The 25,927-nt window shown below is 35.4% G+C and overlaps 1 protein-coding gene across 5 annotated transcripts in view; it reads right to left on the bottom strand.

The window, feature by feature from the left end:
* CLASP1 (cytoplasmic linker associated protein 1) overlaps positions 1 to 25,927 on the bottom strand; it is a 211,333-nt gene that overhangs the window by 69,755 nt on the left and 115,651 nt on the right. For all 5 annotated transcript variants that reach the window (XM_070950573.1, XM_070950661.1, XM_070950488.1 and 2 more), the window contains exons 11-19: positions 22,814 to 22,906; positions 22,142 to 22,287; positions 19,548 to 19,683; positions 17,378 to 17,448; positions 14,747 to 14,806; positions 13,494 to 13,571; positions 12,546 to 12,713; positions 12,157 to 12,206; positions 11,035 to 11,205 (exon numbers count right to left, since the gene is read on the bottom strand). In XM_070950573.1, coding sequence (XP_070806674.1) covers positions 11,035 to 11,205; positions 12,157 to 12,206; positions 12,546 to 12,713; positions 13,494 to 13,571; positions 14,747 to 14,806; positions 17,378 to 17,448; positions 19,548 to 19,683; positions 22,142 to 22,287; positions 22,814 to 22,906 — 973 coding nt within the window. The remainder of the gene's footprint in view (positions 1 to 11,034; positions 11,206 to 12,156; positions 12,207 to 12,545; positions 12,714 to 13,493; positions 13,572 to 14,746; positions 14,807 to 17,377; positions 17,449 to 19,547; positions 19,684 to 22,141; positions 22,288 to 22,813; positions 22,907 to 25,927) is intronic.

The following is a 25,927-nucleotide window of genomic DNA, read 5'->3' as shown; positions in this document are numbered from 1 at the left end:
AATTATATAATAAAATAACTTTATTTTTAAAGCATACTGCAAACAAAAATCAATTTCCACCAGAACTAACAGGAAAACGGGAAAAAAAAAATATAGTCCTATAACTTAATAATGCTTAAGTTATCAAGGCAAATACAAAACTAGAAGACAAAGTTGGGATTAAAGAGACAGAAATAGGTGTGAATGTAAAAAGGAAAGAACCACAGGAACATATGCTAAGAAGAAATGAATGGCAGTTTCTTCAAATTAATATTAAATAGGATTAAGCAACATGACTCTTATTTTACTGACGAGAAAAAGAGTTTCCTTTCCCTGCAGATCACATACTATTATTTATTATAATTAATTTATATGAATCTCTCTGGTGCTTCCACAGGCCTAATGTCACCCATCAGATATGTTTCTCAGTAAATCATTTTTGAGGGTATCATAATAAAGAGGTCCTATATATGTAGAGACTAATCAGAATTCAAGCTAACATGAAGAAAGACCAATGTGTAACATTTCTACCTGCATAAGGCCACTTCATATTGATACCAATTATGCAGCTACCAAGACCAGATTATAAGATTTTCCCTTATTTTTAGAAAAAGGTTCCTAAAGTCTTTTATTGGCTATCACTATCAGGGAATACAGTGGTGCTTAAAAGTTTGTGAACCCTTTTGAATGTTCTAATTTCTGCTATTACTTAAAACCACATGGAGCTTGGCCACACAATTAGATCTATTCCACAATAAAGTGGACATTACTTTTATGCAGGATACTATTCAATTCAATGCATCCAATCATGAATATATAACAAGGCAATTAAAAACATCAATATAGTACAGTTATTAAATAAGCTGAAGTCTTGTCTTCTTTCAGGGACAGTCACATAAATTAAAAAATTTCTAGGAAGACTTTTTCCATTACATTTATACTTTTTTTTTAGTACTCTTGACAATTATCTGTCTAAAACAGTTTGGAATTGGTGTTGTGAATGATATCATATTAAGGATGTAAATTGGTTTAGGAAAGGACACGTATTATAATAAAAATGAAGAACAATAAAACATACTGGCCTATTTCCCCCTTCAGAGTCAAAAAAGTAACTTCAATTATTATATTAAAATAATGTCATTAGTTAGCCTGCTTATCCAAAAGGACTCTCTAGCATCCACTAACCTTTGTATAGAGTTGGATGCAAGCAAAAATACCACTCACAGCCTGATCTTGCAAAGTATTTATTTATTGACAAATTCTGAGACACGCCTCAGATTTATTAGAAGTCGGAATTCAGATACTTAAACAAGTAAAAAACATAAAAGAAAAACTCATTTTATACTTTGAGGGCCAAATAGCTTTAACTAAGAGCCAAATATGAAAGGTATAGAAGAATGCTTGAATTGTTAATAAAATGGTCCTTTGGAAAGTTGAAAAAAGGATAAAGTTAAGGCTGAATTATGAATGGGCCTATTGAGGATAAGGGTAAGAAAAAAATTTTATCAGTCTCTAAGTTTTCTCATCCCCAAATTATTCTGCCTTATAATAGTTTAGACAGGATCTGTAGTAAGCTTTTATTACAGTGATTTTATCTGCATACTATTATCTAAACTGGATATGGCCTTTTTGTCTAAAAGAAAAGAGGGATAAAGAAGTAAAGAATACAATGGCCAATAATACTTTATCCAGTATAGTTTAATACTAGTATGTACCTCTAACTCTAAGTGCATTGTAAGCCGCCCTGAGTCTCCGGAGAAGGGTGGCATATAAATTGAACAAACAAACAAACAAACAAACAAACAAACAAACAACTCTGTTACTCTCCGTTAAAATAATGGCCATGCTAACACAAATATTCTCTCTAGATTTACTCAGACCAGTCATCACCCACTTTTCTTTATCTCCCACAGTGCTATTTCAGATGCATACTGGTCCATTTTATTATGGTAATAATTATAGTTCAAAAAATCTCAACACCATGAACCATTAATTAGAAATCAGCACTACTTACATCATGTTCAAATAGTTGAAAAAAAACATTGAATATATAAATAAAGTTAATATCTTTCAGTAGATAGGTCCCTTCAGTTGGATGCAACTGGTATTTACCTTGAACCTAGGTTTCCCAATTAGGAAAGGAATATGAAGTCACGTGTCTCTTTCCACTATCATTCTTATTGATTCCTTCTGGTCTCTTTAACCAAATAAATGATCAGATTTTGAGCATAAGTTTTGGGAATCTATTTATAGTTTGCAAATATCAATCTGACTGGAGTAAAATAACCAGTTTTATTCCAAAAGGGTTTATATTAGTACCCATATATGAGTTTCAATATATTGCACACAAGTTCTTCTTGGATAGTTAAGTTCACAGCTATATGTTGGTCGATATAATAGGCTGTAGATTAAGAGATTTTAGCTTGCATAGCATAGCATTAACATGTTTGAGGAAAAACTGGTGCTTGATTGAACTTGTGGCACATTAATCAAAATATGCCAAAACTACTATTAGTAGGAAATGATGCATGTGGCACAGATGCAATTAATAATGGTAACTTAGTCTATATATTTCTATCTTATCAGAAAGTATTATGTAAAAGTCTTGATTGACTAAAGCCAGAATAGGCAATAGGGAAAACATGTGGGCCCCTTTGGTGATAACTATGATATGTGGAAGATTATGATTTGGATTATACAAGAAGCCTAACACTAAACAGTATGAAAAAAGCTGAATTAAAAATAATAAATTGTGTATTATGTAAAATTAAGAAAAAGCTAAAAATGTAATGGATCTGGATGAGGATGGTCTTATCTTAAGGAACAGGGTTGCTAAATACATGCCGTAAAGTGAAAGTATAAGTTCATGAACAAAAAGATGTAACTGTATGTTAGAATGTACAAAACTGTGTCATCCAGAAAGTTGCTGGGTGTGGGGAAGGGGTGTATAAAAGCAGAAACCCATAGGAAGGTTACAGATACATATTATGTCCAATAGATGGGAATCATGGGAGAATTAGGGATGAATTTTGTTTAAAACTCTGAAACCTTAAGAAGGAAGGCAATCTAAGGGAAAAATATGGGTAGTTGTCAACTTACAACAGTTTGTTTAGTGACCGTTCAAAGTTAAAATGGCACTGAAAAAGGAGATTTATGAGCATTTTTCACATTTACAACTACTGCAGCATCCCCATGGTCATGTGATCAAAATTAAGCTGCTTGGCAATTGACTTGTAGTTATGATGGTTGCAGTGTCCAGGGGTCATGTGATTACCTTTTACAACCTTCTGATAACAAAATCAATGGGGAAGCCAGATTCACTCAACAACTGTGTTACTGACTTACTGTAACAACTTCATTGATTCACTTAACAACTGTGGCAAGAAAGGTCATTAAATGGAGCAAAACTCACTTAACAAATGTCTCACTTAGCAACATAAATTTTGGGCTCAATTGTGGTACTAAACTACATGTATTGAACTAGGAGACATGAGTAGGGCGGGAATGAGATGAGATAATTCAGAAAAAGAGATTGAGCCATTTGGTGACCCAAGAATGAATCAGAATGGTGAGACTGTTTGGCAAATATTTCCTTAGAAAAGGACTATTTTTTAATATACATTTAAGAATACATTTCTATTAGTATGTACATACAATATAGGAATGAATAAGGAAACATAACTAATTTGATTATTTATGAAGAAACACAGAAAAATAAGTGAGATATACAAGTGTAAGAGAGTTATACATGAGGGACAGACTATTATTTAGTAATGTCTAAAGTGGATCTTGGGGAAGAACTTTACATGAAATATATGAAAGAAATAATGTAAAATTAGAACCATGGCCGGAAAAGGAAGTATGAGTTTTGTATGAAGAAAGTATTAGAAGATACACATATACACAATATCTCCCAATATAATTAAGAATAATGTAAAATATTTTACATTAAAATAATGCAAATAAGGATAATGTAAAAACTTCTTGGAATAGAGTAACATAGAAATGTGTGCAGTTACTTTAATGGGAAGTATAAAAAAGCATGCTTAGTGGAATGATGAAATAATAAATGCCATGGAGGAGAAAAAGATGATTGTAAGAGAATGATTGCTCCAAAAAAAATAAGGATATGAGAAACCAACTGAACTGGGTATATACAGTGAAAATTCATGAATTGAAGGAAAGGTTTTAGATTATGCATACAGAGAGAAAAAGATAAGATGCAAAAATTACCAAAGAAGCAAGGAAATGTTAAGATTATAGGCGGTAGATAAAATACAGTACAATTTTGATGGAAAAAGATTATTTTAGAAGTAGGTGAAAAAAGTTCCACCAGAGTGAATGGAATTCAACATTAAAAATCATCAAAAGATTTGTGAGAAAACCAAAGAAATTCTGGAAGAAATTCTAGAAGCAGTATTTTAGAGATCTGAATGTGAAATCATTACTGTAAATGTTGTGTCCAAGAAAAAAAGAATAATGAAAAGGAAACAATAAATGATTCAATGATGCTGAAAAATGGTAAAGCTGCAGGTGAAAGACAGTGTAACTGGAAACATGGGTATGTTGGTTTATGGCATGGTTGTGCAACTTCTTGATTCTTCTCTATTCAAAGGGAAGCATAACAAGAATAAAAACATCAGGGAATGTGTTGAAGGTAATTCTGATTGAAAACATACAGACAGAAAATTTGATAAGTACAGTGTGGCTTTATTATTGAGCAAGACTGTGCAGATCGTATTTTTGTTCTTTAGCAAGTCACTAGGAAAAGGGGGGGGGGGACGACTGTGTATTTGTGGTTTTAGAGAAAGTTTTATTTATTTATCCAATTTTGAGGCTGCCTGACTCCATAGCAACTCTGGGCAGCTTACAAGTAAAAAAGGATATGTATAAAAAGAAATAATTTTCAACTGGAAGATAAAATTAATGCCAGCTCTAACCTAGTGGATTACACTAAGAAACAGACGCCATACAAATCTAAAACTACTTTTATTAGAGCAGCTAGAGTTACAGAATATTGCAGATCTAAATGTGCTATGGTTCCTCCTTTTATTTTCACGTTAATTGGGGATGGGTTGGGAAGACTGTCTGATGCATTTTCATAAACTACTTTCTTAGCCTATGCTCAAGTTTATCTGACTGTTGCCTTGGTAATAGATCATCCCTCTGTCCTTCAAGGCCATCTTTTTTTATTTACTATGATTAATAGCACTGAATTATGAAATGCTTTGTATGAATATACAGAGAAGGTTAATTGCTAAATGCCATAAGAGTGATAGATGATGGAAGCAAAGCACATATAAGAATAAATGGAATATTAGATGACTGGTTCCACTCTAACAGGGAGTAAGACAAAGATGTGTGATATCTCCTTTATTGTTAATTTTGTTTCCAAATTCTACTGTATATTTGTATAAAGAACGTTTAGGATGACATTTGAGATGTGTTGGTTGGAGACATGAAGGTGTGTATGGTCTCATACGGAGACAATATTGTGCTGTTGGCTGAAAACCCCATTGATCTGTAGTAAATGTTGGACTATTCAATGAAACAACTATGGATCTGAAGATTAAGCACCTGTTAATTTTTGAACCTACTCTGGTTCTTGCAAACCCTTTCGGAATATGACTCAAGATTATTTGTTCTTCACATTAAGTCCTAAAATTAGATAAAGGGAATCCAATTAAACAAATGAGACAAAAATATCCTACTTATTCATTTATTCATTGACGAAAATAATCCAAAGCTACTTATTTTTGTGGGATAAAATTTGTGAACCTTTGTCTTCAGTAATTGGGATGACCCCCTTGAACAGGAAGAGTTGTTGATGTTCACCAGTTGGAAAAGTTACAAAACTATTTCCAAAGAGTTTGGACTCTACCAATTCACTCTTAGGTAGACCGATAATGAAGGCAATTCAACACCATTGTCTACCCCCCCCCCCCGAGGAGTAATCAATGTAATATTCCAGGAGGAGTATTCCTTTTAACTAATTTGTTTAATTGGGTTTTCTTTATTTATTTTTAGGACTTGTGAAGAGAATAGATGTTTCAGGTCATATTTATATAGAAATATTGAAAATTCCAAAAGGTGCACAAGCATTATTATAGAGTTAAGAACAAATAGGTGTTAAGTGGATATTGACTGATTATACTAGAAATGTGAGTGATCAGTATACAGAAAAATACACTGAGATGAAGGCAAATAAAGATTAAATTGCCAAACAAATAAATGAGTGAGAACGACCCTCAAAAGAAACAGGAAAAAACTTCAAAAAGCAAAGTGTGATATATAAACTAATGTATGCACATGATGGAACAAATGTGGTTTGCAAGGATGGATAATAAAAATGAAGTGTAATGTTTGATGTAAATAAGATATTTTTTTTACCTCATGCTTTAATTTCCTTGTCTTACTATTTCTTATTCTCTTCTGTACTTAACATAAAGTTATTTATCCCAAAAAGGAGTAATGTAATGAGTGTGTATGTCTGTATATAGGCATGATATAAATACAGTACAGCAGTGGTCCCCAATTTTTTGGCTTGGTGGACTGGCAGAGGTGGTGGCAGTGACGGGGGGAGAGGGGATGGTTGCGTGCATGCACAGCTTTCACCAAAGCAGCTTTCCGTGCATATGCATGCACTCAACCACACTTCCATGGTTCTCAATGGGCTGTGGCCTTGTACTGGGCCATGGACTAGAGGTTGGGGGCCTCTGCAGTATAGTACTGATGAAATTGGTTAGGGAGGGATGAGAATGAATTGTGCAGGAATAAATCTGAATACTCCATTTCCAATTTCTAAACAAAAATAATAATTCAGGCTGAATAACTTCTCAGTTTGAAAAACCCAAGTTTAGTGCAGCAACGGCCAAGAACCATAATGAAAACAAAGCCATCTATTTATGACAAAAGTTACTATTTCTGCACCACCATTAAGAGAACTGGAAAAAGTCTCTGGCCAATAAATTTAAATATCTTTCAACATTCTGCACTGAGTACTTTTCTTATAGAAATAAAAAGTCCATCATATTCATTTGTCTACCACAGATATTCATTGTTACTAACAGTGGGGGTAACAGGGTTATTTGGACTGTCATTATCTGGTTTATAAATTTAAATCTGAGTAAAAATATATGTGAGATATAAATTTCTTGATTTATATTTAATGGTATAGTGAATAACATTCATGAATGACTTAAAAGTTACATACTGTTCAAATATGTCTAATAAACCTATTGGGGAGGGGGGACATATTGAGTAATTGATGATCTTGTTTTTCGCTCTTTATCTTTCTTATTCTTAATTTGTTGTTTGTTATTATTCACACACTGTATGTTATTCTTTGTTATATTGTGAGCGCCCAGAGAGTCTGGAGTCAGATGTTGCCTAAATTGAATAAATTAAATTAAGTTGTGCCTAGGAGTTAGGAGAAAGAGACAAGGGCATACAATAGTTCCAACATGAGGAAAGAGTCAAAACACCATGCAAGAGTCATGCAAGAGGTACCAGCAGACACGGATGAAAACCAGGGAGCACTTGGGTGATAACAGAGACCTGGTAAAGTTGGAGACAGACCTGTTATACAGACAGCTTACCCTCAGCTTTACTGGTAGTACCATCTTTAAGCAAATTAAAAGAATAAGGAGAGTGATAAGAGGGAATAGTTAGTAATATCAGCAAAAGTGGGCAGGGTGTCTTTAGTATCACAAATGAGGGGAAAATCACATCAGTCAAACAAAGTAAAATAAATTAGTTAATAGAGCAGAACCACAAAAAGATTTCCTTCGCCTATTTTCTTGTTTTCACACAAGGTACATTCTGATGCATTTCTTCTAGAATTATATATGCTACTTAGCAGACCCTGTAAACTATAAATAAGTATTCATTCTTCTACTAATTTAGCAGATATCTCTTCACCACAGACCAAATCGTAACAGCAGCTCCAGCTGACTAAAAATGACCACATAATGCACTGTTAATATAAGCAGCTAACATAATCACTCCTTTTACTGTATTAATGCTGCTGCACAGAGTATTTAATACTCCAGTATGAGTAGGTCTGAACAACTCCTAAATTAGTCCTGCTTTTTGTTTGTTTGTGCATTTTTCTTCATGTATTTTGTTACCATGAATACAAATTTATGGAAACACTGGAGGGGCTGCTTAAGAAAATGCAGGTGTTGAAGCTTCCAATGCTACTGTGGTATCAGAATAAAATATCACCCAGACATCTTACATACCTGAACACTGAGAAACAAAACTAGTCATTAGAGATATCTACAGGACAGAAGGTTTTCATCAAAATGACAAAAGCAGCTTCGTGTTATAAGCTCTACCCTTTTCATGAGTGCATGCAAGATGACAACGCAAGTTAACAAAAATAACACTTGCAACATGAGAATGTTTTTGTTACTTGTCCCCCCATTTCCCCATGGATGCTTCTGCCAATCAGTCACAATTTTAAGCTTTAGAGGACTATCATCCATTTCCTGTGATATCAAGGATCTATCTAAATATTTTAAAAGTATTCTGGTTATCACAAGATAGGGTAAGTAATTTCAAAATATCAAATAGGCAAAAGACAAAGAAAATGGGCACAGTCAAGACCCAGTTTAGATTCCCAGATCAGAAGATTATGAACTGTGGACAGGTTAAATATGGCCACTTCTATCAAACATTTTGTGAAATTAGGGTATTTCATTGAAAAATCCTGACTTGTGTATACTTTTCTATTAATTAAAAAGGTTTCTTATACATTTTATTAGTAGAAGCTCTCCCTTAGGAAAGTAAATTTTTGTGGATTTTATCTGAATATCTGCGTAACCATATCTGTTCAGTTTCAGGTAGACAGTTGGGAATAGCAATAGCACTTAGACTTTACAGCCTTCTCTAAGCGGTTTACAGAGTCATCCTATTGCCCCCCAACAATCTGGGTCCCCATTTTACTGATCTCCGAAAGATGGAAGGCTGAGTCAACCTTGGGCCAGTGAGAATCGAACTGCCGAACTATAGACAGCCAGCAGTCAGCAGAAGTAGCCTGCAGTACCGCATTCTAACACTGCGCCACAATGGCTCATAATAACTCCAAGGATAGACAATTGGGTCCTGTAGAAGGTAGTTCTTTTGTCCAGGTGACGCTGAAATCAAAATGCTGCCTAAGTAGAGAAACAAAATCTGTAGATGAGCCACTGGTGTTACTAATCTCATGTGGTGTTTGAATTAACTAGAAAAGAAAGATCTAATACAAAGAGGGATATTATCATAGCAGTACTTCAGTTTCTTTTTTAATCAGGTGATGAAAGTAAGCTTCTTCTAGATATGCAGAGACTACCAAATACTGCATATTGATTGTCAACAAAACTGACCTTAGTATTTCTCTTTTGAAACACCTCTCTCCTAGATAGTCTGTGAGTAACCTCAGATCTAGTGTAACCCTTATGCCTTCATTTACTTTGGAAAATAAATTCCAGATTTGTGGAATTTTACACTTGTTCTGTTGCAACGATCTACAGAAGATGCTGGTAGTCTTCAGAAAATCCTGATACCTTGACACTGTTAAATGGTGATGCTTCTTCCCTATCATATAAATGAATTCTGGTAGTCTGTAGCTGATGTTTTCTTCTGACCTCTGGTTTTTTTGGAAGAGCACTAAGTAGAGAATGGATTTACCCGAGGCCCTGAATTTTTACACTATCTAGATCTGGTTACTCCTTGAGACCATCTGAGCAGATTGGGGAAAAGAATAGTAACATCTATACTTTTAAATTTATCCTTTCCTGAATTAGGAAACCCTTTTATTTTTTGTTTCTACTAAGACAATATCAACAGTTTTCTTAAAAGAGATTTTTTAAGCTTCCCTACCTCCAAAATTTTAGGATTAGACGATATTTTAAATTATTATGAAAAGCTCTGTCTAACATAGTTTCTCTTTTTAAAAATAGCACTTGGGGCATTTATTTTTCTGGTCTTTTTTCTAAGAGAAATTCTCAGGGAAGGGGAAATTTGGGAATCTGTGAGAATTGGAAAGAGAATGAATTTGGAAGGACCACAGGAACAATTCCTAGATTTGTAAACTCCTTTCTCCTTTCTTACTCTTGTTGGAATCAGAACCTCTTCTCTCCTTTCTTTTGCACTTTTTTACCAGGGATGGGAGAGGGATATGATCTGCTCCATTTTCTTTGCTGCAGAACGTTCACGGCCTCAGAAATCTTTTTAAGCTATTAATTCACACCCCAAACATGACCCACATTTGTTGGGAAAATCAGTCTGAGAGCAGGATAATTCTTCCCCTTAGAGTTGTTATTGAAGATTAGACTCTGGGTGTTCAAACACCATGTTGTCACTGATATAATGACCAAGCTGTAAGAACAGCTTCTTACAAAAGTAGTTATTGTCTTTTAACTAAATTTAAGACTTTGTTAATGTCAGACATTAATAGAAATGGTTATCAATGAGGTGGCCATAAACAATAAGCAATACAAATGTGTAGTTGAGTTATATTCGATTGAATCTATTTGCTTTTTGTAATACATATTTTTATTCTTGGATTAGATGGTGAGTTCAAATGAACTTTTTTCTGAAAATGGCAGGATAGGATATTTCCCATTTTATGTCTACTGCAGTTTTTTAACAAAAGTTTACTTCAGATTATGATGTTCTTGAATTATTAAAGAATTCTGAAGTCTTGCTAGGGAATTCTAATAAACACCACCAAAAATACCTTTTCCCTCAAAATTCATTGGTTGCTTTAGAAAACTAAGTAAGTTAGTTATCTAAAAGTTATTAGACAATGCATTTGTTCCACATACTATACACAATCTGATGTGACATATAGAACAAAACTTTCATTTTGGGTTATTGCACGGTGACCCCAACCACTGAGGCTTGTAAACCCCGATTTATGGATGCAGTGCAATATGTGGGCTTAGCCCAGAAATGTTTTTCAAACCATATTCCTCTTTAAAACTACATTTCTTATAACAAAATTTCCCTCCTACTCCTGATGTCCTGATTATCTGTGTATCTTCTTTGTAAAAACCAAAGTACACTTACCAAGAGATGCATATGAGCCTGGAGGCAGGGCTGCAGCAGAACTGAAGGGGGAATCTGAACCAGAAGATGTTACTTTGGATTTGGCACTGGCTGCTGCATTCACATCAATGTCACTGCGAGAACGCTGGAGAGACCCTGATGTTGACGCAGATTTCACACTAACTGCAGAAGCTTTAAGGGAGGAGAAAAACCGCAGTTATAGATGAATCTATCCCAGGAGTCTCTTACCATGACCTCTTCAGAATATTCTTTCAATTCATTCTGAATGAAGAGGAAATATTCTCAATTTATGTTTAAGCACATAAACATTTAAGCTTAATAAAAATGTAATTTCAAAACAATAAATTCTGGTTAAGACTTGTAAATGCAATCACAGACCTTTCCAAAATCCATCATATTCCAACATCATCTTTCAACAATTTGGAAACTCACAACACCATCATAAATCCTCAGTTTACCACTGTAAAAATGTATTTTATTTGACAGACATACTATATTTAGAGCCCAAACAGACATTTTATACTTTTGCATAGCACAGTTTTTTCTCCACAGCAACATTATGAATTTACAGCAGGGCAAGACACTGACCTACTTCATGTCCCATATTTTGCTTGACAGGACTATGCTCAGCAAGTATTGGGATTTTTTATCTCTATTGGTTGCTATCAGATCTCCTCTGTTGTTTATGACTGTATTATCCAGCAAGCATTATGCAGGGGTTAGTACAACCGTGCTGGACACGACTTTTCTAATCAAATTTTGATTTGAATTTATATCTTAAAATAACATTTGCCACATATATATTAAGAATATTTTGAGAATTCATATACACTTTCCATATCTGAGCTTAGAATTTGCTTTCACCATCGTCCATCATTACATACAAGAACGAAGTTTGCTTAAGAATAAAGTAATTCATATTTCAATATTTCTTCCCAGTGGTTTAAATTTAAAATATTCAACCATTTTATATTTAGAACCATTCTGTCTTAGGCCCCCAAATGTTTAATTTATAAAAGTAATGTGCAAAACTAATATAGCAATATGAGTAAAAATTACTTATTTTGCAAGGAGAAGCTTATTCTGCCTCACACCTGACCATTTCTTCTCCTGGCTTCTTACCTCGTGAAGTAGTGCTTCCAGTTGGGCTTCTTTTGGTAGACAATGGACGGCTAAAAAGGAATAGAATTAATGGATTTCATTTCAGAATGAATTTTATATTAACTATTAGCTCCTTCTTTATCAACATTGATGAATTATTCTATATTATTTGTATTTATACTTTTCTACTTTAATGCATTTTGAATTTTCCTACAAAAATGCTATACAGAAACAAAAATAAGGAAGCAAAATCAGTTTTAGACTCCATGTAAGAGTAAAATATTTAATTTTATATTCACGAAAATAACAATTCCCAAAAAGCAAAGGCTCTAATTTATAGATGAGGAAAGGATAACTTGAAGGTATTAAGTTCATCCAATAGCAATACATTACTGGAAAGGAAGACTTACTTGAGACTCTCCTGGGAACTAGAAGAGGAGCGATCGGACTGAGGCAAAGACACTATGCTATCAGAATTCTTCAAGTGAGACTGCAGGGCTTTCTGGTATGAGGATTCCAGTGAATTAAACAAATGTTCCGCTTCTCGACTAAAATGATTGTGGAAGCCCCAGTAACACCTGAAAATAAAAGTTTAAACTGATCATTGAACAGTATACTAGTGTGTCAGATTCTAACTGTTCAGAGAGCCCTACTAGATTTTAAGAAAAAAAAACTGGAAAACATAGAAGAGAAAATCAATTGTATAATTGTGACAAGCCTATTTATTTTCACATATGTTATTTGGACTTCCGAACATTGTTTAAAAGAATTTAACATTTTGGTAGGAAAGTGACTGCAGAAACAGGAAAATTAAGTGTCAGTGCATTTCCTATTACAAAACAAACAAATAAAGAAGTGAGCACACTACAAGCTTAAATAAGCTTCCACTTTGCCATTAATTATTGATATTTTGAACGTAGAAATAAGTGGATTTCTCCACTATATTAAATTAAACCAAGTTCTAAATTCCAAAGTGGGAAGAGAATATCAAGAACCCTATATAATGCAAAAGCCTGAACTTTCAGGTGTATTAAGCAATGAAAATGTTGAAATTAAGATTTTTCTGTCCAAATTACCACATTAATTTTCTGAACAAACCATATTAAACAGAGCCAAAACAATGACTAGCTTTATTTAGCTTATGCAGAAAAAATTTCCAATGAGTCTGATGAAGTACCTCAGTAAAACACTTAGAATCATTATTAAGCATAGCATGGTCCATTTCCTGAGTTCTTAATGGTCTGGTCCTGTTCTTTCTTTGGAATATCAGTTACTGGATAAATTTTCAACTGAACAGTATTATAAAGCCTATGATTATTGATGGACTGAACAATTAAAGCAAAAAGATGCCCACTTACTTTCTGGCTTTTATCCGTGCTTCGGAGTCAGCATCATGGATTCCTTTCTTGATGGTTTCAGCCAATACTGATACATGCCTGAAATTAGAACACATCACTATTTACCTTGTCAGAGGAAGGAGAGAAGAAACTGTCTTTCAACATTACATTTGGAATTCAAAGGACGTTTATCCGCTTGCCCAGAATTTGAAAGAACTGGATACACAATATCCTTTTGGAAGGTGTGGGTGTTTGTTTGTACCAGTGAGCTTTATTGCATTTCATTCTCTTTTATAAGAAATACCAAGAAACATTCCTTGGAGGTCATTCCTTTGTATGTGGAAACCACAGAAGCATGGAGACACTAAAGCACATTAAGATGCTGAACCCATACAAGAACATAATCGAGTGGCTATAAACCAAACATTTGATCTATACAGAAGGGTTTCTGAAACACCAACTTGCTAAGCTTATGTCAAGAAAAATATTCACATATTCCAATTTGAGGGTTCTCTCTGTAACTCCTTCCTTACACCCTAAATGCCTTTGCCTTTTGCCTACACAGAGACAATCACTATTTTTTTCCAGTGGCCAGAGTAATATCTCTCAAGGGTTTTTAAGTAGAAAGGGTAAGACAAACATTCTTTAAGTAGATACCTATACAAACAAAAAGGTTTATTTAAAATTTTACCAAAGAAAGTTTGTTTTAAAGAGATACCTTTAAAAATAAAAAGGTTAAAAATGAGGAGTTTCCACCTCCTCTGCTCATCTTTCCTGCACTTGCATTTATTTAAGCATTTTACCCCATTCTTTGGCTTGAGAAGTCTTCAAGAGCAGCTTACTAAAATCCAGAAAGACAAGAGAGCCTGCCCACAGGCTGCAAAAGCTCATATGTGGCCGAATGAAGGGTGAAAGAAGGGCGAAACAAAGCAATCAAAATGGAAGCACTAATTGTGCAAGTCACATAGCAATTCTTATATGGAGCAGTTGGGATGGAAACAGTTCAGACACTAGTCAGGCAAAAGAAACTGGTTTTCTCTCTTCCCTCCCTCCTCTCCCCCCCCCCCCCCCCCCCGTAAAGCCAGACCTGTCTCTATTTATTGCTCTGTTGGAGTCAGAGGGAATGTCTGTCTGCCTTTGCAAGGGCAGGAGAGAAAGGAGCCACATTAAACTCATATTCCAGATCTCCTCAATTCCATGAGACAGAATCTACCCCCCCCTTCCAATGCAGCCAGAGGAGCAGCATGTGACATATCATGATGTTTGTATCTTACCTTTCCAGGGAGTGTGTCTGCCATTCCTGCAAAAGTAAATCTAAAAATTCAAAACACCGCCTGAGAGAAAGGAAAAAGAGGTAATTGTCATTAATATTGTTCCAGAGGCTATATCAATGACAACTTGCTTAACATCAAAGAAGTAGTTACACATGAAACAGTGATTTCAAAAGTATCTTGAGGAATCCTGTATTCAGGCTACTAAATAAAAACTTTAAATAAAATCATGTGCTTCTAGTCAGGGCTTAGGACATTGGCATGAGCAGAAGGGGAGGGGGTGTCAGAAATGTTCAAACGATGGCTGTGACCATGCAATTAAGGCACCGCTCTTTTTTCTTTATGCCACATGACATACATAAAAGGGCTGAGGCTTCAATTATGCTGTCAAGGCCATCTTTTCATTTTATTTTTTCTTAACCCGCCGCCCGCCCTCAGGATTTTGCAAAATTTCTGAGTAATGTTAATTTTCATGGCTGTAGGCAGGAACTGCAGTATTCTGTGCACCGGCATTGTACAGGTAGCCTCAACTTGTGTCAGACTTGGGACCACAATGTTCATTGCTAAGCAGTCTGGTCATCAACCATGACCGCGTCGTTTAATGATGGCAATCCCTTGCAATCAAAATCGTGCATTGAAGTGCATTGACTGAATGAGAGGTGACAGCAGATATCGTAACACACAGCTCTGGAATTTTAGTCTGGAGCTAAATATTTCTAATGCTACAAAACCCGGCATTTTCTACTTTAATGTGCTTTTTGATACAAAGTTGTTGCAAACTTAGGTGACAAAGAATAACAACTAGCAGGTTTTACTCCATCACCCAAGAACACCCTGAATCAGTTGGGCAGCATCTAAAAATTCCACAAATGTCCTGGACAATTCAGTGCTCAGTAAGGAACTAAAAAGTATAACAAATGAAATTAGATCTATTTTAGGGTAAAAGCAGATGATGCACCAAAACAACCCCAGTAGGAGGTCTAAGAACTGCAAAACAACAGTAAATAGGATATGACTATTCATCTAAGCAGATTAATTTCAGGGACAAGTGCACACAGTAGCATTATTCTTGGAAATTATCTAGTGCTGCATGCATAGTTTTTCAGGGAAAAAACAGCCTCTGGCCAACAGCCAACTTTGTTCAAGATTTACAGATGACAATTTTGAAATATAATTACAAGAAGTGGTATGATTAATACAAATACCAAAGAGGTGCATCAAAGAAAAAACCCACAGCAGAGAAGAGCAACAAAGATGATTCCGGGACTAGAGGCTAAAACATGAAGAACGGTTGCAAGAACTGGGCATGGCTAGTCTAGTGAAGAGAACGACTAGAGGTGACATGATAGCAATCTTCTAATATTTGAGGGGTTGCCAGAGAGAGGAGAGGATCAACCTATTTTCCAAAGCACCCAAAGGCCAGACAAGGAACAATGAATGAAAACTGATCAAAGAGAGATTTAACCTAGAAATAAGGAGAAATTTTCTGACAGTGAGAACAATCAACCAATGGAACAGCTTTGCCTTCGGAAGCTGTGGGTACTTCATCACTGGAAGCTTTCAAGAAGACATCTGTCAGAAATAGTATAGGGTCTCCTGCTTGAGCAAGGGTTGGACTAGATGACCTACAAGTCCCTTCCAACTGTTATTCTATAACCTGTAGTATTTCTATTTTCCTATTAGCACTGGTAGACAGAGCTGAGTAAATAGAATGAGGGATGGGAATCAGATATAGCAGATAATTTTATGAAGTGAGAATCATACTTTGCTTTGCAGTTACCTGATGCTCCCAAGAGTCAATTTGGTGACATAGTTAAAGGCATCAGGCTGAAAAGCAGGAGGCTGTGAAGCCTAGTCCTGCCTTATGTAGAAAGCCAGCTGGGTAACCTTGGGCCAATTGCTCTCCTTCAGCCCTAGGAAGAAGGCAAGGGCAAACCAAAAATGTTGCCAAGAAAACAGCAGGCTGATTAGAGTCCAAACTGACTTAAAAGAGATCAAACAAGAAGGGTGGGGGGAGAGAGATATTCCCAAATAGGTTGGTCTGAAAATGGTCTCCTACCCCATCAGGGGGTAGGAAAGAGACATTTCTTTAAATGTGCGTGGATCAATACTATTGAGGATTTCACCTGTACAGTCTGCTTAAATCTGCAAGAGTACAGGAAGCAAAAAAGATTGATATTGACAGCTTTCAGTCATTAGGAGCAGCTGCCAATATTTGCATTGTTGAGCTCAGTAATGACAAAGACATGAATTAGAGTTTTGAGGAGTCTTCACTAAATGGAGATTACAAAAAGGCCCTCTTCCACCACATCCGGCCCTGCTGGTCAGAACCAGGATGATTCCAAAGCTCAAAAACTAACAATAGCAATCTTTCCATCAATAACTGTAAGGCGGAAAGGAAAGGAAAGGAAAGGAAAGGAAAGGAAAGGAAAGGAAAGGAAAGGAAAGGAAAGGAAAGGAAAGGAAAGGAAAGGAAAAGGAAAAGGAAAAGGAAAAGGAAAAGGAGTAAATAAATTCCTATAGCTAAATATTCTTAAAACCAGGCTATTTTTCATAACTAATTATTCCATAAAAACATATAATTGTATAAGTAAGTTATAAAGCAGACCATAGCTGCCAATCTGCATAACTCACCTTCTGACTGCAACTGATTTGGAGATACAGTTACTGGTGATGATGGGAATTAGTCTAGGGATGTGTGTATGCTAGGGAATAAAAAAAAAATTGTAAAAAGCAATAGCTTAAACAAATTATTATCAAATTGAAAACATTGAACAAGGCTTGAGAGAGTTCACAAAGATCTGTAGTACCAGAGTATCTTATCATTCTTTTCCATGGCTAGCAAGATCCATTTTTCAAAACAAGCAAATCAATATATTTTTAACATGCCTGCTATATTGCTAGAAGGAGCAGAAAGTTCAAATTAAAAAAAAATGGTCTTGGAATATAGTTCTATTTTCATGGCTTCTACATTTTGTTAAATTTGTTTTTCAAATCTGAAGTTAATTCTGATATCAAAGCATACTTCCATATAATTTCCAGTGAATAGCATGAAAAGTTATTGCAGCTTTTACCATGTACAAAGCTAATTCAGCATATTTAATGAAAATATAAGGCTTGATAATGTTTAATTAAAAACTGAAGGATTACAGGAAATAATCCTTTAAAATGTGTTTCATGCTGTTACAAATTACTTTCCAGAGTTGGAATTTACAACAGTCACCAAATATGAAAAAATAATCAACCTACTTACTGAATTTCCAACAATTTTTAAGAGAACCAATTTTCTATTTTAGTAATCAGTACTGCAGTAATAAAACATCAGCAAAATAACTTATACTAAATATATAAATATAAAACTTAATGTATGACTTATATTTTTCCACTGATACTTTGATTGTTGCACATTGATTGTTCTATTTAAATTCTGTGCCTACTAAATCACGCAGACTTGCTCACTTTCTGAATCATACTTTACCAACAATTTATAAATAAACCTAGCTCTATGTTTTTAATTTTGCATCTCCCAAATTTTGGTTATCCAAAAACGATTCCAACTATATGTTACATCAAACTAGAATTTTGCCTTACCATAAACATACTTTATGCTTAATGCTCTTTGTTGACTATTACTGCCAATGAGATCAATTAAACAACGAATACACATAGGGTCCTGGTCTCTACATGGACCCCAAAACCTAGGATGCAGTTTACAGACATCCTCCCAAAGTGGAACTTAAACTCAATTTGAATGTGGTAGAAATGAAGTTACTAGATAGTAAAAAAAAAAACTTGCTTGAATATAATGATGGGATATTAAAGCCATACATTAAAAAAAAAAAAAAAACCAAAGCAATTTATATATCAGCTAAATCCATCAAATCTAGTTTAGGTTTTCTCTTGGCACACCACTGAAAGAACAGTGTAGTTGTGGCTAGTAAAAGGATACTAGCATTCTACTAGATCAATGGAAAAATTTAGAAGAATTTTCACATGCTATGATTTGCAGATAAGGCCTAATGGCCTTTTAATACTGTTTCCTTGGAACGTAACACAGATTTGCTTCTCCTTCTCATGAAGAAATGTTAAACTAAAAAGCAGCACTGGAGATATATATATGTCTTCTTAAGTTTTCACGGGTGTGCATATGCAAAAAATTAAAATCTCGGGTGTTTTCCCGCATCATTATAAATAAGTTGGTTAAAATATTTAAAATCCTGGTTAAAATCTCAGCTTAAAATCTTCTAAAAATCTTGCAGAGTGCTCTGTAAGGATTTTTAGAAGATTTTAAGCTGGGATTTTAACCAGGATTTTAAATATTTTAACCAATTTATTTACAATGACGCGGGAAAACACCCGAGATTTTAATTTTTTGCATACACACACACACACACACACACACACACACACACACACACACACACACATATATATATATATATATATATATATATATATATATATATATATATATATATATATATTCTTCAACAGATGTGTTCTATTCTTCATTGGTATTAAACATGTAACAAATGTAGAATATATCACTGTCAGACTATAAAGAAAACAGTCCAGAGAACACAATTTAATTTCAGCTTTTTGAATTGCCAGTGTGGTAATGTTTACACAAACACAGATGCAAGGCAAACAGTAAGTGAATCTCTCATGCTGACTACTAGACCCATTTAAGATTCTGTGCAAGAGCCTGCTAATTGGACTGATTTTCATGTTTATCATATCCCTCTGCTGCTCTCATCAGGAGTACATGGGAGAACAATTTGTATTTGCATTGAGCAATACTCACTCGAATAATTAATCTCACAGCTACTATGCCAGAAGTGGCCATGATTTTGGCACTGTTGGGAATGAGATTAAAGATTGTTGGCATGATGGCTTCTGCCCCATGGTCAAACTTGTTACCCAATACCGATGACAAATATCTGAAATACAACAAGAAAACAGATTACAATAATGAAAGAGCAGGGTAGGCCAAGATGCAGTTAGGCAAGGCTATTATATTCACTGTCTATAAACACAGCATGTGTGTTAACAAAGTATTCTCAGTTTTCTTTCCAATACATGATATGATGGTCAGTTTTCACAAGGAATCAGTCTGTAGTAGATCACTGTGAAGCTATTAGGGAAAGGCTAAAGGATACTATTAAACTGCTTGATCAGTTAGTCAGATCTTCTCTTCTGCTTTCCACCTCGCCTTGTCATTTGTGAATTTTAGAGCTGCTATTAACAAGCCCTCTTGCCCTTTTCTTAAAATCAGTCTTTCCAGCAAACTGCAGTACAGAATGAAACTGCCAAGGCAAATTAAATACCTGAACTTTCACCCTGAACTCTGATTGAACCTAGACAAAGTATTCAATCCTATAAAATAAGATTTAAGGAAAGCTTTCGGGCTTTCCTTAAATCTATCACTGAATTATTGAAACATTGGCTACAGAAATACCAGTACTGATAAAAATTTTTGAAGTTTCAAAAGACATTTCTCAATTATAACAATGGGAGGAGGACAGAGAGGAGAATGTTTGGTGTATCTGAAGATACTTACAGTATGATTAATTTGTTTTTCATCTTCCCATTTCTATAGAAATACAAGCTATCACATTATTTAAATATATATATATTTGTTGTAGCATCTATCCATAGGTTTTTCTTTAATAACCAAGACATTCACAAATAAAAACTGCTGAAAATAATTAATGAACAACTACAATCCTATATCCCCTAACTGAGGAACAATGAGAGTAGCTTCTGAACAAACATGCAGGGTAACTGCAAAATGGCACTAAGTAACCATGATGCAGATATGTGCAGGGGCCAAGAAAGCAGGCTTTTTCACTTGCATAATTCTTGTTAAGTCCTTTTTCACAATGTGGTATAGGTTATTCATACTATCAATATCAGGGTAAACAATCACTGTAGCACAAAGGACATATCAGACCAGTGGTGGGTTTCTACTGGTTCGCCCTGGTTTGGGCGAACTGGTAGCGGCAGTGGTGGGAGGCTCCACCCACCCGCCCAGACGTCATCATGGACGCTCTGTGCATGCGCAGAAGCATCACGCGGATGCAAAGCAAGCGCACATACGCGGTCGCAATTCCAAATTGGTAGCAAAGGTAAGTGAAACCCACTACTGTATCAGACATGAAGCCAGAGTCACTGACATGCTTAGTTGCAAATATATTCATAAACTTAACAGTATTTAAGAACAACAGAGATGGATTTCTCTCTCCCAGCAATCCTACTACTTTTTGAGGCAGGGAAATGGCTATTTCACTACTAAAATACTCAAGAGTTACCAATTAGGTATTTATGACCTAATAATTCTTTGTTATTTTTTTCAGTTTCATGATTATTAAGATAAGCAGACAGAGAAATGCCAAGTTGTCCAGAAATGAGAATGATATAAAGACATGGTTTACACTGAAAATGAGAAGTTCTTAGTAACAACTTCTTGCACTGATCCTCAATTCACAAGTATTTGCTCTGCAGTACTTGGTTTTTGTGTCTGTTATTCCTTTACTAGTTCTTTTCCAGGGGTTGACTGAAGGCAGGTAAGAAAAATGTGCCTTCACCCCTGAAGCGTGGGTTGGAGATCAGCTACTGAAGAAAAGGCAAGAAAACTGCCATTTGTCTCCTCCCTCAAAGTAAACCAGGACAGGAATAATTTCTCTAGGATAAATTGACTGGCGGCAATGCCATCAAAGAGGCTATTCTAGAGATACGAAATATTCTGATCTCCGTGCTTTCCGCCGTGCCCTCAAAACCCTGATGTTCCAACAGGCGGGGCTAAACATATGAACATGTGAATGTTTTTAAAATGTTATCTAATTTTAGGTTCTATTTAATTGGGCCAAACTATGTTATAATAATAATTTTAATTAGCAATTTTATGATGTTTGTGTATCCATATTTTTTCTTGACTGTACACCGCCTTGAGTCCTACGGGAGAAAGGCGGTATAGAAATATAATAAATAAATAAATAAAAATAAATATTCCCAGGAATAAGAGAGTACATAGGATTGTGGGTGAAGAATTCAGAAACCACTTCATAGGAAGACCCAATCCAACCCATCCCATGAATGTTCACCAGTGTCCCATTATGTGGTGTTAACACAAATCATATGGGAGAATGCCACAGGAATTAAGCATAAGGATTCCCATTTTCACCTAAAAGGGCAGGTTTCAGTCTCTCCTTCCTCAGAAAAGACAGAAATCAAATGGTGTCATTTTCATAAATCAGAGAGACAAAGATTTACAGCAATTCAACTTAAGTGTACTTTCACTCTCCTGCCTCAGAAGAGGATGATCGGAGGAAAAACATGTTGCAGTTTCACCCTGACAATAATTAACATAATGTAGAATACATAGATTGTGCTCCTTACCCTAATGTGATACAAGCTTCTCGCACAACCTGGGACCTCAAGTCTTTAGCAGATAATTTAAAGGCTCCATCAAGTAAGCGCAGATGTTGAAAGAAGCTATCATACTCCGCAGCTCCAGCCAATAATAAAGACCGGATTTTTTTCAGCTGAACAAAAATTAAGGAAACAAAATTAACTATTTTATCAGTTATCATCTGCAGAGTACAAATCTGTCAGTGTGATAAAATTGTATTATTTGTATTTTCCATTTTCATTAAGCTTCCAAATAGAGTACAAGTAGTAAGCTAAAATCCAAGCATGTTAAAACCCTAACATATATTTTTAAAACAACTTTAAAAAATGAAATTGAGTTCTAGGTTGATTTAACCAATTTTGAAGCATACTTAAAGAGAAGAGCAACTTCTTATAACATTATACCATAGAGAAAGTGATCTTACTCAAACTACCCTCTATAGCTCTGAAAATTAAGCATTCACAATTCTTGCTTGGTTTTTGTTATTTTCAACAGGAAATAAGAATTTTCAGGATGTCTTGAACATAAGAAACTTCCAATTTGCAAAAATATACAGACACAGTAGGAATTATTCAATTTTTTAGCATATCACACAATGAAAAATCCCATGCCAGGCAGGTTATATTACATAAAGAGTTCATATAGAATCAAATGCTTACTGCAGCTACTCTCTGTTCCCAATCATGTTTATCATCAGACAGAATTTCTCTGATTTTGTTTATGGATTCTTCAAAGTCTCGGCTAGAATAAATCTGTAAAGAAAACATAAAAACTATTTTACTAAGCCAGAAAAATTCACTGAACTCAAGAAATTATCTCTGCCTCATCACAAATCTTCCGTATACCTCCAAATATGTATTAGATGGTTAGGAGGATCGTTCAGAAAAAGTGCACGAGAGAAGCAGAAAACTACTAAAAAGAGGGACTCCAGATATGTAAAGACAAATCATTTTCCTTAACATTCGAAAGAAGATATGAATTTAAACCCAGGATATCAAATGCATATATTTCTTCCCCCCCACCCCCTATTATTTCATTAAAAGATACCGGCTTTTATTCTACTTGAAGGTAAATATATGTTGGGTTACCAGGGAACCAAGAGATATGTCTGAATCTTTATCTTACCAGGCATTAAATTTTTTTTTAGAAAACCAAACATTAATTTAAAAAAAAAAAAACTACCCACCCCCAAATAGCAAAGTAGAGATATAATCTAAAATTTGGCATCTGATAAAACAATTTAACAAATAAAATAAATTGGTAAATATCATGTAAAATTTTAAAAACTCAAATTTATTGAAGTTACTAAAAACCTCATTGTTGTAGTCACAGGGAATAATACAACATGGCAACTTTGTAGGAGAATCCCTAATTTTTAAACTCAGAACAAGTAGACCAGAGGTGGGTTTCAGCAGGTTCTGACCAGTTCTGGAGTACCGGTAGTGGAAATTTTGAGTAGTTCGGAAAAACAGTAGTAAAAAGTCTGACTGGCCTCACCCCCATCTATTCTCTGCCTTCAGAGTCCCAGCTGATCAGGAAGAAATGGGTATTTTGCAGTAACCTTCCCTTGGAGTGGGGCAGGAATGGAGATTTTATAGTATCCTTCCCCTGGAGTGGGGTGGGAATGGAGACTTTACAGTACCCTTCCCCTGCCACGCCCACCAAGCCACACCCAGAGAACCGGTAGTAAAAAAGTTTGAAACCCACCACTGAAGTAGACCAATTTGTCCCTGAGATGGTAAGGCACAGCTGAACTTCTGTGATGCTTCCTGAAAGCGGTGTAGTCACTACCACCTGATCTAGTCTACTATTATATATACCAAACCAAATATTCTAATTCCACATTACCCAGAAAAAGATATAAAAGTAAACTACCAATTTGCTCTAATTTTGCTCAATATGCTTTAAAAACATGAATTGTATCCAATTGTGCACTTCTCTTATCTATCAATGGCAGGTTTTTAGTGTTTTTAATATTTTAAATGGTTTGGTTTTATAGTTTTAAATGTAATTTTATGTTTCTTTTGTTGTTTGATTAGGAACCGCCCAGAGTTGGTTGAACAATGGGCATGTCTATAAATGTTTAAAATAAATAAATAAAATATCCTTATTTTACTGCAGCATCCTGTTTTTCTTTCATGTGGTCCAAAGAAAACTCCTCTAGTGCAGATGGAGATAGGATTGAATTACAAAGAAAAGGGATCCACAGAAAAACAACTTCCCATTTTCTACTTAGGAATGTCTCCACTACATCCACCCAGCTTCCATTAACAAAAGAAACATGCCTCAATGTTATATCTGTGTCTTTTATGCCTCTTGTTAAACAATACGATTACCAGGGCCGGATTTTCCTATAGGCTAACTAGGCTTCAGCCTAGGGCCTCAAGATCAAGAGGGGCCTACCCAGTGGTGGGATTCTGGAGGTTCTAGGGGGTTCGGCCAAACCCTTTGTTAAATTACTGGCTCGCCCGCCCCTCGCCTCCCACCCGCGCGGCGCCAGCCTACCGTAGCCAGGGGTGGGCAATTGTGGCTCTTTTACAACCTGTGGCCTTCAACTCCCAGAATTCCTGAGACAGCTCTGTCTCAGGAATTCTGGGAGTTGAAGGCCACAGGTTGTAAAAGAGCCACAATTGCCCACCCCTTCCCTAGCCTGAGTTCCGCTGCCTGGGATCCACGTGGGCTGCCATGTGGTTCCCCACCGGCTCCGGACGCAAGAGAGCAGGATGGAGAAAGCAGCTTCCACGCCTTCACTCACCCTCACTCTCTGCTGTTGGATCGCCGGCCGTTTGCTTACCCCGCCCACTCCCAATCTATTGCTGCCTCCGATGGCTAGAGGAAAAAAAAACTTCAAATTCTTGCCGCGGGGCTTCAAAGGGCCGCCCTAGAGCCAGTGGTGCAGCCGAACCCTTTGTTAAAATGCTGGCTTGCCCCGCCCCTCGCCCACCACTATTTATTGGCAATTTAACAAAGGGTTCGGTGTTTTTTTTGTAATTTTATTGGCCCACAGAGCTTCAGCATAGGCTAATTGGCCTCCTGGCTCTCAGCTGATTTGTCTCAGCTATTTTGCTCAGGGCTCTTCTGCTTCCTTGCAAAGAGTGCTGATTTTTTTTCTCCTAGCTATGCTGAGAAACGAAACTGAAACTGCTTTGCTGTTGCTGCAAGGTTGGAAAATTAGGCAGGCAGAATTCTTTTCTTTTTCCTCACCAAAAAAGGTAGGTGCAAAACAATGGGAAATTTAGGGGAAAAGAGGAGAGTTCAGGATTTTAAAACACAAAAGAAAAAAAGCTCTATTTAACTAGGAAATTGTAATAATTGAGATACTATTAATTGTATATTTCTGAAAGCAGAAATGGTTAAGTTGTGGTTTGGAGGAATATATGGGGGAAATGATTTGGTTTATTATTATTGGTAAAGATAATTAATGGATTTGTAAGAAATTGGATTGCATGGAAATAATTGGAATATTCATGTTCATATTGATTAATATACAAAAAAGGTAGTTATATAACTAATTGATTTATATTAAAATGTTGAATTTATATTAAACAACTAATATTACATAATTAACCAATGTGAGGATGGATATAAAAATAGATGACAATGGGAAGGGGTATAATATAGAATAGAAGGGAAAAATTGAATTTGATTAAGATTAGAGATGAGGATGAAGGGTAATATTGGTTTTTTACAAAAATAGATGAATAAATATGGCAAAAAGGAAATATAGAAATTGTAAATTTAATTGAAATGACTAAACACTGTTTAAATTTGTG

The sequence above is a fragment of the Pituophis catenifer genome, unplaced genomic scaffold, assembly GCF_029215685.1.
Source record: "Pituophis catenifer annectens isolate HBS135680 unplaced genomic scaffold, rPitCat1.0.hap2 SCAF_1, whole genome shotgun sequence".
Taxonomy (NCBI): Eukaryota; Metazoa; Chordata; class Lepidosauria; order Squamata; family Colubridae; genus Pituophis; species Pituophis catenifer.
The sequence above is the reverse complement of the archived record's forward strand: the minus strand, read 5'-3'. Positions and strand labels throughout refer to the sequence as shown.